We start from the raw sequence: 15607 nt of genomic DNA on the forward strand, positions 1-15607 counted from the left end.
CAAGACCCCTGTGCCTTTGATGTAGCCCTTGGAAAAAAGAATTACCAACCTTATATGAAGAATTACAAGCCACAAAGTTTCAGTAGAATGATAGTGAATTTATCACAAAGTGAAAAATGGATTTTTTAGAGTTTTTAGCATAGAAGTTCAAGGAGCAAGATAGAAGAATCTAAGTATGTCCAGTCTTTCTCCTTCTTCTTCTTCTTGTCCTCCATCTTCTGCTGTGATGGTAGCACTTTTAGACTGGTTTAGAGTAGAAGCTCACTGTCTAACATAGGTGATAGGTATTGGGAAAGTAATTGTAAATATTGTACAGGTAGTTTTTAGTATAAAAAGATAACCCTGCCCCAGGAGCAAACAGAGTGCCTCTGACTGTCCTGCTGAGCAGACCTCAGCTGAACAGGAGAAAAAAAATTTATAGATAAGATACAATAAACAACCTTAAGAGCGAGAACTGAAGAGTTCAAACTCCTTCTTTGACCGCCGAGCTAAGAAAAAAAACTTTCTAATGTATCTCAAAGTCACTCTGAGCAGGTGAAAGTCCTGGGAGAGGGAGATCCCAGGAGCATGGAGATGTACCAGGGAGCTGAGCACATGTTGCCCAGTCCCACCACAGAGCCAGGAGCAGAGGGCAGGGTCCTTTTCCCCCAGAAACCTGCACAGATCCTGCTCCTGGGCTGTTGAAAGATGAAGCCTTACCACCAGCAAATTACTCAAGTATATATTTTAATAATGTACAGCCATAGGTCTTACGTGATTTGTTCTCTAAAGATTGATTTAGCTTCTTATTAAGGGAATTGGGGATTCAGTGTGAAAATCTGAACAAAATCTAGGCGGTTTTTAGGGTTTTTAAAATATCCACTAGTGGAACTCACCAGGGAGAAGAATTTCAAAGCCTGTCCAACCCTATCTTGAATTTTTGATTCTCCTGCTTTCTTATTTCCATTCCCAAGGTATGCTTGTTAAGAAAGAACACCTCAGCATTATTGTATTATTTTTAAATAAGCCACAATCACTTTAAGGAGCTCAGGATAAAAAAAATCCACTAATAATTTGATTTTATATTCCCCCCCTCCCGTTTTCAGAAGTTTGGTAATGCCAAATGTGCACTGCATACAAATGGCAGGGCGGGCAGCTGTAATTGCACACAGAGAAGGCCTTTCCTCTTTAATTACCCCTGGAATTGTAAAGGGATGAGCTCCAGCAGAGCTGTCAGGGCCAGGCCCTCCAGCAGCAGTGTGGGGCTGCTCAGGAGGTGCCTGTAGCTGGTTCCTGGGGTAGGTGTGGGGCTTTCATCCTGGAGAGCTGCACAGGAGGGATCCCTCGTGATGGCAGGACACACAGGGTCATCTCCAGGGACGAGGACACACTCCCTGGTGGGTGATGGGGCCACCAGCATGGGCACCCAGCAGTGTGGGGGTCTCATCCTGGGGATGGCAGGACATGGTCTGTGCTCTGAGCATCCTTCAGGGTCACCTCCAGGGCCAAGGACACACTCCCTGGTGGGTGATGGGACCACAGGGCCACCACCATGGGCACCCACAGCATCCCCACAGCTGGATGCCCCTTGGCTGGTGCTGCTCAGGGCTCCTCTGGGGTCAGGCTGATGCCAGTGTTCTCCACACAGCAGTCAATGAGCTGCTGAGGTGTTGTTCCTCCTCAGACTGCTCCAAAATGCCTTTTCTCTTCTCCTGGAGATTTTGTAAACTTAAAAGAGAAACATGAAAAAAAAATGTTCTCCTCTGTCCAGCCCATTAATTCAGCCTGCTCAGGACAGAATTAACCTTGGCAAGCCTTGCAGAGGAGAGAGTCGTTCTAACCTTAAAAATCTGCTGATTAAAGCTGGTTTCTGGAATTCGATTTCACTTAATGCATTGGCTGCGTGCCCAGCCTGGCATTAACATCTCCACAGACACACAGGCCTCTGCAGCTTTTACCTTCCCACTAAAAAAGAATTAAAAAAAAAAAAATAAAAGAAAACACAGCTAACGAACCCCCCTTTGCCTGTTTTGAGCAAGAATTTATTTTAAAGGCTGCTTTAGCTGAAGGTATTACTTCTGCCCTGGTTGTGTGTCTGCTCTGGCTGGGCAGGGTGGTAATTCCACTCTCCTCATTAGTTGCAGGGAGGTGTTGAGCTGGCTGGTTGCTCAGCAGCCCTGGGCCATGCTGGGGCCAAAGGCAGGGCTCAGCAGATCTGAGTGCAGGAATACCCCACACCCACCTCCCCACAGCCCCCACGTGCCGAGCTGCAGATTTTGTGTCACCCCCAGAGCTTAACCCATTCATCTTGAAAATCCTCCAAAACAGTGACACACAGATTTCCAAGGTTTCTATTTATGTCCTCAACTTTTTCTTACGCGTTTTTACCCCAAAATTAATGTAGTTTTTATTGCTGTCATCACTCATTTTGTGTGCTGGGCTCCCAGGGTCTGTTTCACCCCTGCAGTGTTTCTCTGCTTCTGTGGTGCCTCTCTGTGCCTGTGGGGACAGTCCCTGCTGTCTCTCCAAGGCCAGGAGCTTGCTCAGTGTGTGGGTCTCCTTCATCCCAGCTGCCCAGGTTAGGACATCCAGCCTCAAAACATCCATCCAGAGGGAAACAAGAAAAGAGAAAAGAGAAAAGAGAAAAGAGAAAAGAGAAAAGAGAAAGAAAAGAAAAGAAAAGAAAAGAAAAGAAAAGAAAAGAAAAGAAAAGAAAAGAAAAGAAAAGAAAAGAAAAGAAAAGAAGAAAAATTAAGAAATCCCCTCTGTGTTCTGTGTGCTTTTTGAATTCTGTGAGCTGTTAGGATTTTTTTAATGGTTTGCTGAAATGTTGAGAACCAGTTTCATGAGGGTGGGAGGCTTTTGTGTGATTCATTATTGACAGCTCTAGAATTATCTGCGAGACAGCTCTGGAGAGGGAGGGCAGAGCTCCTGCCTGCTGTGCCCCATGAGCTGCACAGAGCCCAGCCTTGGCTTTTGTTTTAATCAGGGCAAAGTTTCCATCGACTCACAGCAAATTGGGGTGGGAAGCAAGTCAGGGGGGCTGGAATAGATTGATATGTATCTCACAAGGGGGTCCCTGGCAGCTGTGAGCAGCTCCAGACCAGCTTTGCCATCCTCACGGGGGAGCTGGTTGGACGGGGAGATGCTGCCCCTCTCAGCTGCTTTCTGGAGTGGGGGGACCTGCTCTGAGTCAGCAGAATGAACACTGCAGACCTTCCCATGCAGTGCCATGTGCAGGAGTCGCTGTCAGGGCAGCTGTTCTCCAACCCTCAGGAGGGATTTAAATGTTAAGCTTTTCTGTGGATTATTTTCTGCAGGGCTTTTTTCCTCGTCTGTTTTTTTCCTCCCTGCATTTCAGTGTGTAGAATGTACCCTTGACACATTTTAAAAACATTATTAATCTTTGTCATTTGTGTTTTAAAAATAACTCAGTGATAGCAGCCAGTCCTTAAATCCTGTTTAATTCAGGCCGACCTTGTGAGCAGTGATCCTGGGGAGGGGGGGCTGCTGCAGCCTCCCATGTGCTCACTGAGTGCACATGTCCAGCAGCACAGGCACCCTCTGAGCTCGGGATCTTTGCAATTAAAACCACTTCTGTGGGTTTGGGTTGGCACTGGGCTCGGTTTCCAACCAAAAAGTTCTAACATAGTGGAAATGTGGGGTTTTTTCCCTGCAGAAAGAATTCCTCGGCTTTGCTGATTTCAGTTAATCAGAGAAGCAGAATTCATTTTAAAAAATCCCAAAATAAAAAAAAAAACCAAACAAAAAACCCCCAAAATAAACCAAAAAAACCAAACAACAACAACAAAAAACCCCCAAACAAACAAACAAACAAACAAAAAAAAGAGGACGAAAAGAAACAAACTATATTTCGGCATTTTGCTGTCTAAAATATCTGACAGCAGTTTTTTCAGTTTACAAACACAACGTTTTCAGTTGAAATACCCAGGAGATAAACCATGGGAAAAGAGATGAACGTGTTGTATTTGCCAAAAAAATAAAAATACGATGGAGCAAAGATTCAGAGCAGCCCTGTCTGTGTTGTACTGAGCACCAGGGGAGCCCCTGTGGCCCTGGCCACCCCAGGGTGGGCACCCTCGGGTGGTGGGGGCATGGCAGGGATGGGTTTCTGTGACCTGTGGCAAAGCTTACAGTTCTTACACCAGGGTGTAAGCCACAGTGCTGTGTATCACCAGCTGTGTATCCCCAGCCCAAGGGCAGAACAATCTCCTCCATTTCTGGGTCACTCTGCTGCCCCATCCCCAGCACGGCCTCTCGGGATGGTTCCTCCACTAACCTGACTCTGCTTTCTCTCTTTTTGTGTCCCCAGTGCCTGTATGGCTGCTATGTCCATTCCTCCATCATCCCCACGTTTCACAGAAGGTGCTACTGGCTTCTGCAGGTAGGATGACAACGAGTTCTCTCTCTGGGGTCACCTGAGAGCTGCTGCACGTTCAGCTGCAGGGGGATCAGCATCCTGTGCTTTACTGTCTGGGGGATTTTGTTTGTCTGAAAGGGAATTGGGTCTTCTTAGCTGTATGTCTCTGTTTGGAGGGATTATATATTTTCTCTAGCAATGTGGAGCTGATGCCATTTCATATGTTCTCTAAACATGGAGTTGGCTCAAGTGAGACTTTCTGGTGGTTTCTGGTTGTGTTGTTCCATCCTGAAGCAAGGCAGGAGCCAGAGAAGTGAATACAGTGAATACAGGGTGCTACAGTGGCATACACAGGCATACCATGGTGTGGGAGAGACGCCAGCCCTGGGCTGTGCTTGACTTTGAGGAGAACCCTGGGGCTGTGTTTGAGTTTGGGGTGAACCTTGGAGCTGGTCCTGCAGTGGATCTGCTTTCCTCCAGTGAGATATTCAGTCTCCAGGGAGTATTTGAAGTCACTCAATGATTTTTCTTCTGGCTGTTGTGGGAACAGCAAAGTCCCAGGAGGAGTCGAGCCAAATTTTCCTCTTATTTACAACAGGGTTTGGGCAGCTCCCCTGGGGCTGTGGGGGTGTGCCAAGGAGCTCATGTGGGAATTTGCCCGGGGGGTGTTTGCTGACCCCACCTTTGAGGAGCTGTTCACATTCTTGACTGGTTACTATGGTGTACAAAGTGGAAGTAATTTGTTTTCTTTCATTATGAAATGACACTTGACACATACTGTAAAAATACTGTTTTAAAGATTAAACTCCCATGGTCCTGAAAACAAACAAGTCTGAGGAAAGTGGCATCTGTTTCTAGAAGCAAATGGAAAAGAATTCCTGTTTCTCTTTCCGGTTTTGCAATTGCACTTCCATATTAAAAAAAGAAGGCACTGGTGCTGTCACTGGGGCAGGACAGAGCCCTCACAACCCACAGAGGATGGTGCCCACACCATGGACATAATGAAAGGAAACACGCAGCAGATGTCACCCTCCTCTGGGGTATCTGTGTGTTCTCAGCTCTGTTTGCATCTGTGGCATAAAAATGCTGTGTGCAAGGAAAGAGGAGATGCTTGGCTGCAGTGGTGGGAGCAGCTCTGCACCTCTCAGAGGAGAATTGTGGCTCCTCTGAAATCACAGCGTGACTGCATCGATCCTGTTCCCTCACAGCTGCCCAGGCTGTGCTTGTCCTCCTCGAGAGCTCCTGGCCCCAAAGGTCACCTCTTTTCTCTTCATTTCTGGGCTTTGTATTGCTTTTTCTCATTGTGACGTGCTCCCTAGAAGTGCTGCTGGCCCTGGCTGCTGTGGCACTCAGCCAGCATCTCCCTGATGGGTTGCACTGCAGCACTGTAGGATCTCTGGGCTGTTCCCCCAGGTCTGGCTCTTCACATTCACAGGGTGTGCATCAATGTTTAGTCATTTTCTTTGCTCTGGTAATCACTTTTTGTCAAGAGGATGGGAAGTACATTTTTTAGAAGCCTATTTATAAAATGTGCTGCAGGACATCTCGCTGTGGCTGTGGTAGACTGGTATTCCTCAACAAGGACATGCTGTGCCTTGGCTGTGGGAGGAAGAGGGGTCTGTGATTCATGGCAGCATCTCCAGGCACCGACGGGCATCCTTCAGTCATGCGCTCAAGGTTGTGCAGCCAGCAGAAAGGAGCTGGCCAAGAATAGATGCCACTTCCCTATCTCTGCACACTGCTTGTGTTCAGCTCCATGGTGAATTCAGGAGCAGTGACACCACAGAGACAGAAGGTGTTTTGTGCATCTCCTTCAGAAGCTTTCACTTCCGACAGCACTGGTAAATGAGTTTGATATTCAAAAATAGGTGTAGCCAGGGCAATGTGTAATGTGTTTAGCTTTATAGTTCACTGAGGCACATGGGTGACTTTCCCTTTCTTTGGGGAGACATCCAGCACCTTCCTGGGACTCCCTCTGTGCAGTGTCTGGTCAATGGGGAGTAAATGCAATTAGTCTGCAATGCTGTCTATGTTTTATGGGATGATCTTCCTCCAAATCCCACTGTCAGGTTAGATATTGATTAAAAATCCCCACACAAATGTTCTTGATATTTTCTGCCTCGCATTTTCGGTGTAAAGGCCAGGACTCAAACCAGCCACAGGGACTCACAGCCTTTCTCATGCATTTACACGGAGCCATAGCCATTAATTATATGGTGATGTCCAATTTCTTACTTAAACAACTTTGTGTTGTCATTTATGATTGACATGATGTGCCTGCTCCCTGCAGACTGGTCAGAGGGATGAGAAATGAGAACCAGTCATCTGGAACTGCATGATTCAGTTTTCTGGGTCTCTGCTGGAAGTTCTTAGGCTGTTGGCAGAGACCATGGTGCTGGCAGCTGTGGCTGGGGTCTGCTGCGTGGGGCCTCCACCTCTCTCTACTGAAGGGATTTCATGTTTTTGAGACATTTCAAGCTTTCTTGATAACAGATTTTAAGTGCTGCCTTACCCTAAAGACCTTTAGTATTTGTAATAGGTGCTGTAATTTCCAAGCCAGCATTGACATGTTCCTGCTGGGCACTGGTAGCCTCTTGCATGGATACTCTCTTGGCCACTCACTCTTGGGCCTGAATGAAGAAAGCATGCCCAAGGGGGTGGTTTCCTACATTTGGTTCTCATATTTTTCTTTTGATTATCTGATCTTTAGAGATATGAGATCATGCTGAGTGACACAGGCAGAGAAGAAGATGGGGATGAGGACACGGGTGGCCTCTTCATAGGTTGCTGGGGAATACCTCAGTAGAACTTCAGTTTTTTTATTGTTTTACATTATCTGTTTGCTTCTGAGACGATGCAGAGCCCTGGCTGTCCACAGTTCACTGAGGGTGGAGCAGAGCTTCTGAAATATTTTCTGAGATGGGGGTGATGGCAGGTCTCAGCCTCCAGCAGAGGCCGTGGCACAGCTGTGACTCTGAGTGCCTTGGTTTGTCACTGGCAGGACTCAGGCTGCCCATGTTAGACCTTCAGCATACTGCCAGATTTTGTGTCAATGGAAAAAGAAGAAGAAACCCCCTGTTTGTACTTGTACTGACTAATGGAGGGAAAATGTGGAATCTCAGACATGGATGATTTTCAAACATTGGCACAGCTGAGCAGGGAGATGCAGCGATCCCTTCTGTGTGTTGGAAATTGGCACCCCAGGAACTGAAAATTAATCTGGCTGCCAGGCTTCCAGGCAGGCTGCTGCTTGCCAGGGTTACAGAGGCTTTGCCTTCACCCATGGGCTGTGATGGGCCCCTTGCTCACTCCCACTCCTGTGCTGCACAGCTGCAGATGCTGAGTTTGTTAGATGCTCATTGTGTTCCACCTGTAGCAGATACTGATGTCTCCTTTAGTGCTGGTGTTCAGGTGCTGTGGGGATGGGAGGGAAGACATATTTTAAAAGTGTTGCCCTTTTTCTTAATTAGAAGTACAGTGCTATAGGATCATGCTAAAAACATGTAAATTTAGACCTCTTGGCTGGTTAAACAAATGAAGACTAACAGGGCTTGGGGAGAGGTGGCAGAGAGCTGTTTCACATTGCACATGCATTAACTGCTCACTGAATAATTCAGAATTGGTGCAGAAGAGTGGCAGTGGCACTGCTCTGGCAGGTGAGCCAAGGAAGCAGAGTGGGATGCAGGCTGAGCTAGGCAGGCACAGGGACACACCAGAGCTCCAAGGAGCCCTGTTGTAAATCCAGTGTTTGCAGTAATTGCTGAAATGTGATAATCCAGTTCTCTGGGAGCCTGGGGGAAAAACTGCATTTCATCTTTATTGCTCACACACTCACAGGATGCTCCCAGCAGCCATGGAAGTCATGGAATACTTCTCTGTAGGGTAGGAAATGGCAGGAGAAAGTCAGGGACATCAGCAGTCCTGCCAGGTGTGACATCCAGGCAGGATGTCTGCCACACAAGGAGCGAGTGGGAGATGCTGGGGGGCACTGGTGGTGGGCAGGATTTGGGTAGTGGTATTTAATTACTGTTCCTGTGGTTCTGTGTGCACCAGCTGTGCCTTGCAGAGTATGTGTAAGCACTGATTGAATGTCAGAGGCTTTTGCAATATTCTCTCTTTACTCTGTTTTTTTTTTTTCCTGAATTCTTCCTTCTGATACACTTGAATATTCAGCAGTTTGTTACTATGAGTGTCTGCACTGATGCTTGATGCCCCCTGAGTGTGTTCCCTTCCTAAAATACATCTTGTCTGAAAGCTGTGGACAGAAAATATCAAGACCTAAAACTCATTTAAAATGTTCTACATGACATCTGTCACCGTCCTGCATAAATTTATTGTTTGTTCTATATTTTTTGCCATGGTTTTCCATTATGCCCCAAACAAGAGGAAGCCCTTCCCATTTATTTTTGATAGCACCCCATCAGAGCAGCATTTCCCTCTCTGATCACTTGTGCTGTGCTGTGTCAGCAGCATCTCCTGCCTCCCTGGCTGGAGCAGCGACAGACAGCTTGAGGATTTGGGGCTTTTTCAACATAAATTGGAAGCATTACAATCTCATAAAATTTCTCAAGACTTTTGCTTAGTAATGGGTTTTTATTTTTCATTTGGGTGAAATAAAAGTGGCTGGGCAATAAAGCACAGAGAATGCTGTGCTGCACATGGGCACTCAGCTGGGTCCTGTGTGTTGGGGGTGGGATGTGAGCAAGGCCTCAGCACAAGGAGCCTTTGCATTTTTGCTAACAGGGTTACAAACTGTTGCTGCTATGCTGGTACCTGTTCCTAAAGTGTGTTTTAGCCTGTGTGGTGAAATGAAGTGGTGTAGAAGTGCAGCAGAGAATGGTCTGTGGTACTGAGCCACCTCCAGTGTGGCTGCACATCCCAAGCATGCTCGGGATACAGGTGAGTGTTCACAGAGCAGACTTGTGGTTCCTGTTCCCAGTGCCCTGTGTGCAAGTGGAGCTGTGCTGGAGAGGAGACTGGGTGTCAGGAGACCAAACAGCAGTTCCAGGAGAGCAGAATCTGTGTTGATTCAGCTCTGAGCTGCAGCAGCAGAGGTGCCTTTGGTACCAGAGGCTGGCAGGATGCAGCAGTCAGTCCTCTTGTGTTATCGCTTGGCTTCACAATGCACAAGCATTTTCAGAGGATGGGGAAGTTGTGGGTACCCTTTTCATGCTTCCTTAACATGCCTTTGGCTTGATGTCTCTGAAGGATGCTCTCTTCTTTCCCTCCTTTCATCTCCTCACCAGCTCTTCTGAAGGCACCGTGCTCGTTGCTGTGTCCCTGCTGCTGCAGTCACTGGAACAGCCACATCTCAAGATTTCCCATCATGTTTTTCAGGGTTCATTAAAGATCTGAAATACTCATGGAATTGTTGGAGCTGCGCAAAAATTATTGCTCAGTCCAACTGAAATTCCAAGGGTTCTGTGAACTCTTTTGTAATAATTGTCCAGTTGGTTTTTTTTGTTTTTTTTTTCTAGTCATATGCCTAACATACTGACTCCTGAAAGAGAATTTCAAGGAAACTGTGTAAGAGAAACTGTGCATCTTGCTCCCAACCACCCTGTGGAGTGTCACAGAGAGCACAGCTTGCGTGCTGCTGGAGGAAGGACAAACCCTGGGGCTCTGTTTGTTGGGACAGCCACCTGCATTTGCAGCCATCCTCTCATGCCAAATGGCAAAAATAAATGAGGATGTTGCTTCCATGAGAAACATTTTCCATGACAGAAATCTACAGTAGATAACATTGAGCTGTGGCTTGGGCTGGTGTCTGCCTGGATCCCTGTGAACCAGAGACTCTGCAGGGTGGGTGAAGTGGGGCTGTGAGAGCAGCAGCACAAAACCTCTGCTGATGTTCCAGTGAAAGGGAGGCAAAGAGGATTACAAATGAACTGGTGTGTCAAAGGCTGGAAATGTTTTAGCAGCAGTGCTTTATCTTTTGTAATGTTTTTATAAATTATTTATTAACACACTTGCTGCATTTTCCTGAGAAATTGGGTGGAAGAGCAGAATGTATAGATGGCAGACTATATTCCAGAAGAAAGACGCCTGTGATTAAAAAACAATTTCCAACCCTTTCAAACACATAACTTTATTTTAGACAAGCAGGCTTCTATTTTTGTACTGCTCTCCACCATTTTAAAGAAAATCCCGGATTCGTTCCCTAGATATATGAGGAGACTGACGTTAATGCAAGCAAACTAAAAAGCAGTCAGAGTGCTTTAGTTGTTGCTTAAATAATCTGTTGTCATTTATAGAAGGGATGCATTTCCCAAACTGCTGGGGGATGTGCTTGGGTTGCTGATCAAGAGAAGTTCTGGCAGAGGCGATGGAGAAAAGGCCAAAACATGTCCCACAGAGAAGGGAGAACAGGTTTGGTGCTTTCAGCTCTTGGTGGAAATAATGCCCCATTTGCCCTGGGAAAATAATAATTGGTGATGGAAATAATGCCCCATTTGTCCTGAATGCCTGACCCAGGGGAGGGAAAGCATTGGTGGAAATAATGCCCCAATGGCCCTTTCCTTCCCAGGGGAGGGAAAGCATTGGTGGAAATAATGCCCCATTTGCCATGGATGCTTGACCCAGGGGAGGGAAAGCATTGGCTCTGTCCCTCCTTGGGGGCTTCAGCCCCATCGTGCACCATAGCATGGCTGGGGAGCAGCCACAGAGGGCCTGCTTGGGCCTCATCTGGCAGCTCAGTGTGAACAGGAGCTCCTGCCTTACCTAAAATGAGTTTTGCCCCTGTGGCTGCAAAGGGACCCAAAGCAGGGGTGGGTCAGGGGCCCTGTGAGAAGCCTGCTGTCAGTGGGGAACATCAGCATCTCAGCAGGGACACCAAGAAGTGACACCACTGGAAGCAGGATTACTTGTGCTTCAGCTCCCAGCCCTGTGTTCTCCTGGGAAGACCCCAGAGGGTGGGACTGGCATCCCTGTGATCCTGCTCTGGTTCAGGGCAGTGATGCTGTCACCGAGACATCCTCGCAGCAGGGATCGCAGCCATGCGGCAGCACAGCCCAGCTGGAAATGAAATCAAACCACAGGCTCCAAGACACTTATTAATATGCTCTGTATACTGAGGATTAGGCTTTTGGTGACACTTAAATTGAATTCTAATGCTGTTTTGAAATATATAATATGCTGAATTTACTTCACCTCAGGTTTGAGTTAATGGTTTATTAAATTATGCACCTTGCAGTAGTGAAGCTGTTTCCTGGTGTAGGACAGCGAGCCTTGCAGGAGCAATGCAGCAATTCTGCTGAGCTCACCCATGTCCTCCCTGGTCAATTATTAGGTCTGCAGGTGTCGGTGAATGTATTATAGCCTTGGCTGGAGTTCCACCCTCACTGGAGAGTTATAATTGGGGCTTGAGTTGGGAATTCTGTAGTGAAGCAAATTACAATTTGAGTTTAGAGATCTGGAGTTTGTTCTGGCGTGGGCAGCAGAGGACTTGAAGCAGATGCTGCCAAGGCTGAAGTCTCTCTTTCTAATGCAGGATATTTTTTCCTTTAATATGCAGTGTTTTGGCCTGCAGTGAGTTACCCTTGTATTTTATTTGTTAAGGAACACTGTTGTAAGTGTTTTGGATAAATCACTTCCCAGGTGCCTGCAGGTTTGAGTGCTCTTCCTTCTATCCTCCGCCTTTGTAAACGTCTTGCTGATTACCCTGGTTGCTTTTATTCTCAAAATAATCTTTCATTTCTGAAGGAGTCTCTACTCCCTTTCTATCAGCTGGCTGCCTCAGCTGTCACTGACGTCTGTGCTGCCCTGGGTTAATGAAGCTCTGATGCCTCTTGTGTCTCACACTGCCTCAGTTGTGTGAAGATTCTCCATCCCTGTCACCTCCCACAGCTGCCACCTGCATCCTGCCACCTGATCCCACCTGGGACCATCCCTGCATCCCTCTCTCCACACCCATGGTGATGTTATGGGTCAGACCAGTGGATGGCAAAGTGGCTGGTAGACCCATGAATGCACACATGGTGCACTACCCTTAGTGAGAGGCAGTAAAGGTTCTTAAAAAGAGCCCCAAGTTCATGGTCTGCACTATAAAATGCTGTGCTCACCTCTGAGGCTGTGGAAATGGTGTGGAGGGACCACAGCCTTAGTCCTCTGTGAGATCATTCAAAAACAGCCTCAAGTTCATGGTCTGCTCTATAAAATGCTGTGCTCACCTCTGAGGCTGTGGAAATGGGGTGTAGGGACCACAGCCTTAGTCCTCTGTGAGATCATGGTCTTCTTTAATGTATTAATGGAGGGGCAAAAGTCACAGAAGGACCATCCTAAATGGCTTTTGCTTCTGAACAGGCAGCATTCCTAAGGGGATCATTTTCTGTGTCAAAGAAAAAGTGCACAATTTTTATCACTGTACATTTTTTTTCCATGAAACATCAGCTTTGCCTGTGTTCCTCATGCTGCTGTGGGGTATGTATGGTACAGCTGTCTGCTGGCTCATGCTGCTCATTGGCCATGGGCAGCCAAGAAGGCATGACAGAGTGAAATAGAGGTTGAAGTTTTTATCAGTTTAAGTCACTGTAAAATCTCTTCTTCCCAGAAAAGTAGATTTCCCAATAATGTAACCAGGGCAAAATAAGTCTGTTTGATTCAGTGTGTCTTTATACTGTTCTCCTTGTGGTATGGCAGAAGGGAATGGCTGCTCCCAGTGGTCCCCATGGTACTTGGTGCAGTGGGACACACACCACTGCCCTTCTGCTGAGCTCTCAACCATTCAGCTGAGCCACCACAGGCACTCTCTGCTGGAGAAGGGAGAGAGGAGGTTGTTCTCCCTGATGAATGGTGAAGATTTTCACCAATTATCACCAATATTATTAATTTCTTCAATTATCTTTGTTTGTGGCACTCTTCAAAAGCTGGCACCAACAGCTCCATAATCACAGTGTTTATTTCTGAATGCAGAACACTGGTGTTTATTTCTCTCTATAACTTAGACTCGAGTCACTTTCTGTAGGGATTTTGTTGTTCTCAAGACACAGCACTGGTGTCTGAGTGTTCTGGGGTGCAAGGACCTTGTCAGGTTGGTTCAGCCAAGCATCTCAGAGTCTTTCAGCCCCTGTTGACCAGCACAGATGCACTGTCTCTGTTTTATAGTGTCTCCCTAGAGATACCTAATGACTTTCTGAAGCATACCAGTCAAATTTTGCTCATCTCATACTTCTGCATTTCCTTGAGCTGTCCTGCTGGGAATTTGCTTTACATGCCTAGTGTAAAACTTTATAGGAAAAGGAATCCTCATGGAAGATTCATCCCCCTCCTTGGCCTGCAGTGGAGAGTGGAGCCACAACATCAGTTCTGCCACGAACAGTCTGAGCAAGGTGCAGAACCAGCCCCAGCTCCTCCTGCAGCTCTTGGCACTGGCACAAAGAGCTCCAGCATCAAATACTGACTTGTTCTTTTGGGTTTATTGAGCAATAAATCCATCACAAAAATATGCAGGAAGAAAAATGAATGCAACATCTCTCAAGGTCACTGTGACTGTGTGGTGTGTCCTGTGACACAGCAGACACACGAGTCATGGGATCCACTCAGTCCTGTAGCCATGTGCTCTTTTATTAAAAAAACCAGCAAATACATCCTGTAACCTGCTATCTGTGCAATGCAGCACTCTGATAAACAGTAATTATAACTATTATGGGATGCCATCTCCTCTCTGCCATTTATTGACCTTTTCTTCAGTGTAATTTTCTTCTCAGGGGTCCAGGTAGCTCAATATCCAAGGAAGAACTGCCATGTGAGCATCTGGGCAACACAGCCACCAAGACCTGCTCAAATGCTGAAAGGTGCTTGATTTTGGGCTTGTTTAAAGTTTACATTATAGTGACAAATCTGGAAACCTCAGAGAGAAGAAGGTTTTTTCCTGAGTTCTCCTTGTAGTTGTTGGGGGAGAAGAAGTTAAAAGTGTTGGATGCTGGGATGCTGCTAAAAGAAGTTGACTAAAATAGCTTTTCTGTTTGTAATGGCATTTCAGATCCTAGAGCCTTTTCAAGCTCAAAGTGACCCAAAATCATTTGTACAGTGAGAAACATTGTCCTTCCAGGGAAGTAACCCCTCATTTTTGGGTTTTGTAGAATCAGACAGGAAATCCATTCCAGATTCAGAAAATAATGTGACCAAGTAAGTTTTGGAGGGGCAGCTCTGAATTTGGGAGAAGAGGCAGTGTCACATTTGGGTTTTAACAACAGTTTGCTGAAATTGTGTGAATTCACATTGTCAGCTAAGAATATAAATTGCTTGAAAATTCACCTTCTCCACAGCTTTCCTCTATGTGAAGCAGACCTTGGCATTGCCTTCAGGCATGGCAAAGGGGAGATCATGTCTCCCCCTCCCCATAACCTTCAGGCAGAGCATCCCTCCCCATAGCTCCCCACTGCCCCAGTGCTGCAGGGGCTCCAATTCCCACCCTCCCACTTGGGTTCCACGGGAGGAGGGAGAGGATGTGGAGTGGGCTTGATTAAAAAGTGCTTTTGCTTTTTCTCCTGAAGGATGCTTGCAGTGAAAACTGTACGTGAAATTTATACTCCTCTCATATGATTCTGACTGGTTTTAGTGCACAAATTCTCAGAAGAAAATGTATTCAATAAAAATTTGATGTGGAACTATAGCTCAGCAGAATCTTTTTTAGGAAATCCAGCTCTGGGATATTTATTTTGTATCTAGTTTCACTTTTAGTGCCTATTCCTCCTGCAGATGCCCTCGTTAGCCTGCTAACAGCTCATGAAGAGTTCAGCCCCTCTCCTGCCCTCATTCTGGGCATTCCTGCAGTGCCTGTGGGGAAGGTTTGGGGGGAAGCACAGCTGTGTGCAGTGCTACTTGGCTTTTTCCATAAGCAAATCCTGCTTTTTGTTCATGAGGAGTGCAGGGGGGCTGAGCCCGAGGCAGGTAAAATGTTGTCAGGCTGATGGACAGTGATGTGGCCAACAAGAACGTGGTGTGATTGGTTTATAACAAGTCTGCTGGGAAATAATTTTAGCAGGAAAATGCAATAATTCTGGATTTATTCTCCTGTGATGCTCAGCTTGCAAAAGGAGGTGGTTATGGGGAAGTGGGAAAGGAATCCAGGATGGCCACAATGAAAATTGCAGGGTAGACCTGTGAGCTCCCAAAGCTCCTTGTGGGGGAATAATGTCCTTTATTTGGGCTGTAGCAGGATGTGATCCTGGGATGGGTCAGTGTTGGTGTGTAGGGGAGAAGAGACAGAATTCTTTCCAGGCTTTGGAGCAACTGATATTGATGAGT

General features: G+C 46.6%; 1 protein-coding gene across 6 annotated transcripts in view; it reads left to right on the forward strand.

Moving 5' to 3' along the window:
• Window positions 1-15607, forward strand: part of CAMTA1 (calmodulin binding transcription activator 1) — a 249536-nt gene that overhangs the window by 128046 nt on the left and 105883 nt on the right. For all 6 annotated transcript variants that reach the window (XM_054517128.1, XM_036396502.2, XM_036396506.2 and 3 more), the window contains one exon: window positions 4313-4384. In XM_054517128.1, the coding sequence (XP_054373103.1) occupies window positions 4313-4384 (72 nt within the window). The remainder of the gene's footprint in view (window positions 1-4312; window positions 4385-15607) is intronic.

The sequence above is a fragment of the Molothrus ater genome, chromosome 23 (assembly GCF_012460135.2).
Source record: "Molothrus ater isolate BHLD 08-10-18 breed brown headed cowbird chromosome 23, BPBGC_Mater_1.1, whole genome shotgun sequence".
In the NCBI taxonomy this organism is placed as follows: domain Eukaryota; kingdom Metazoa; phylum Chordata; class Aves; order Passeriformes; family Icteridae; genus Molothrus; species Molothrus ater.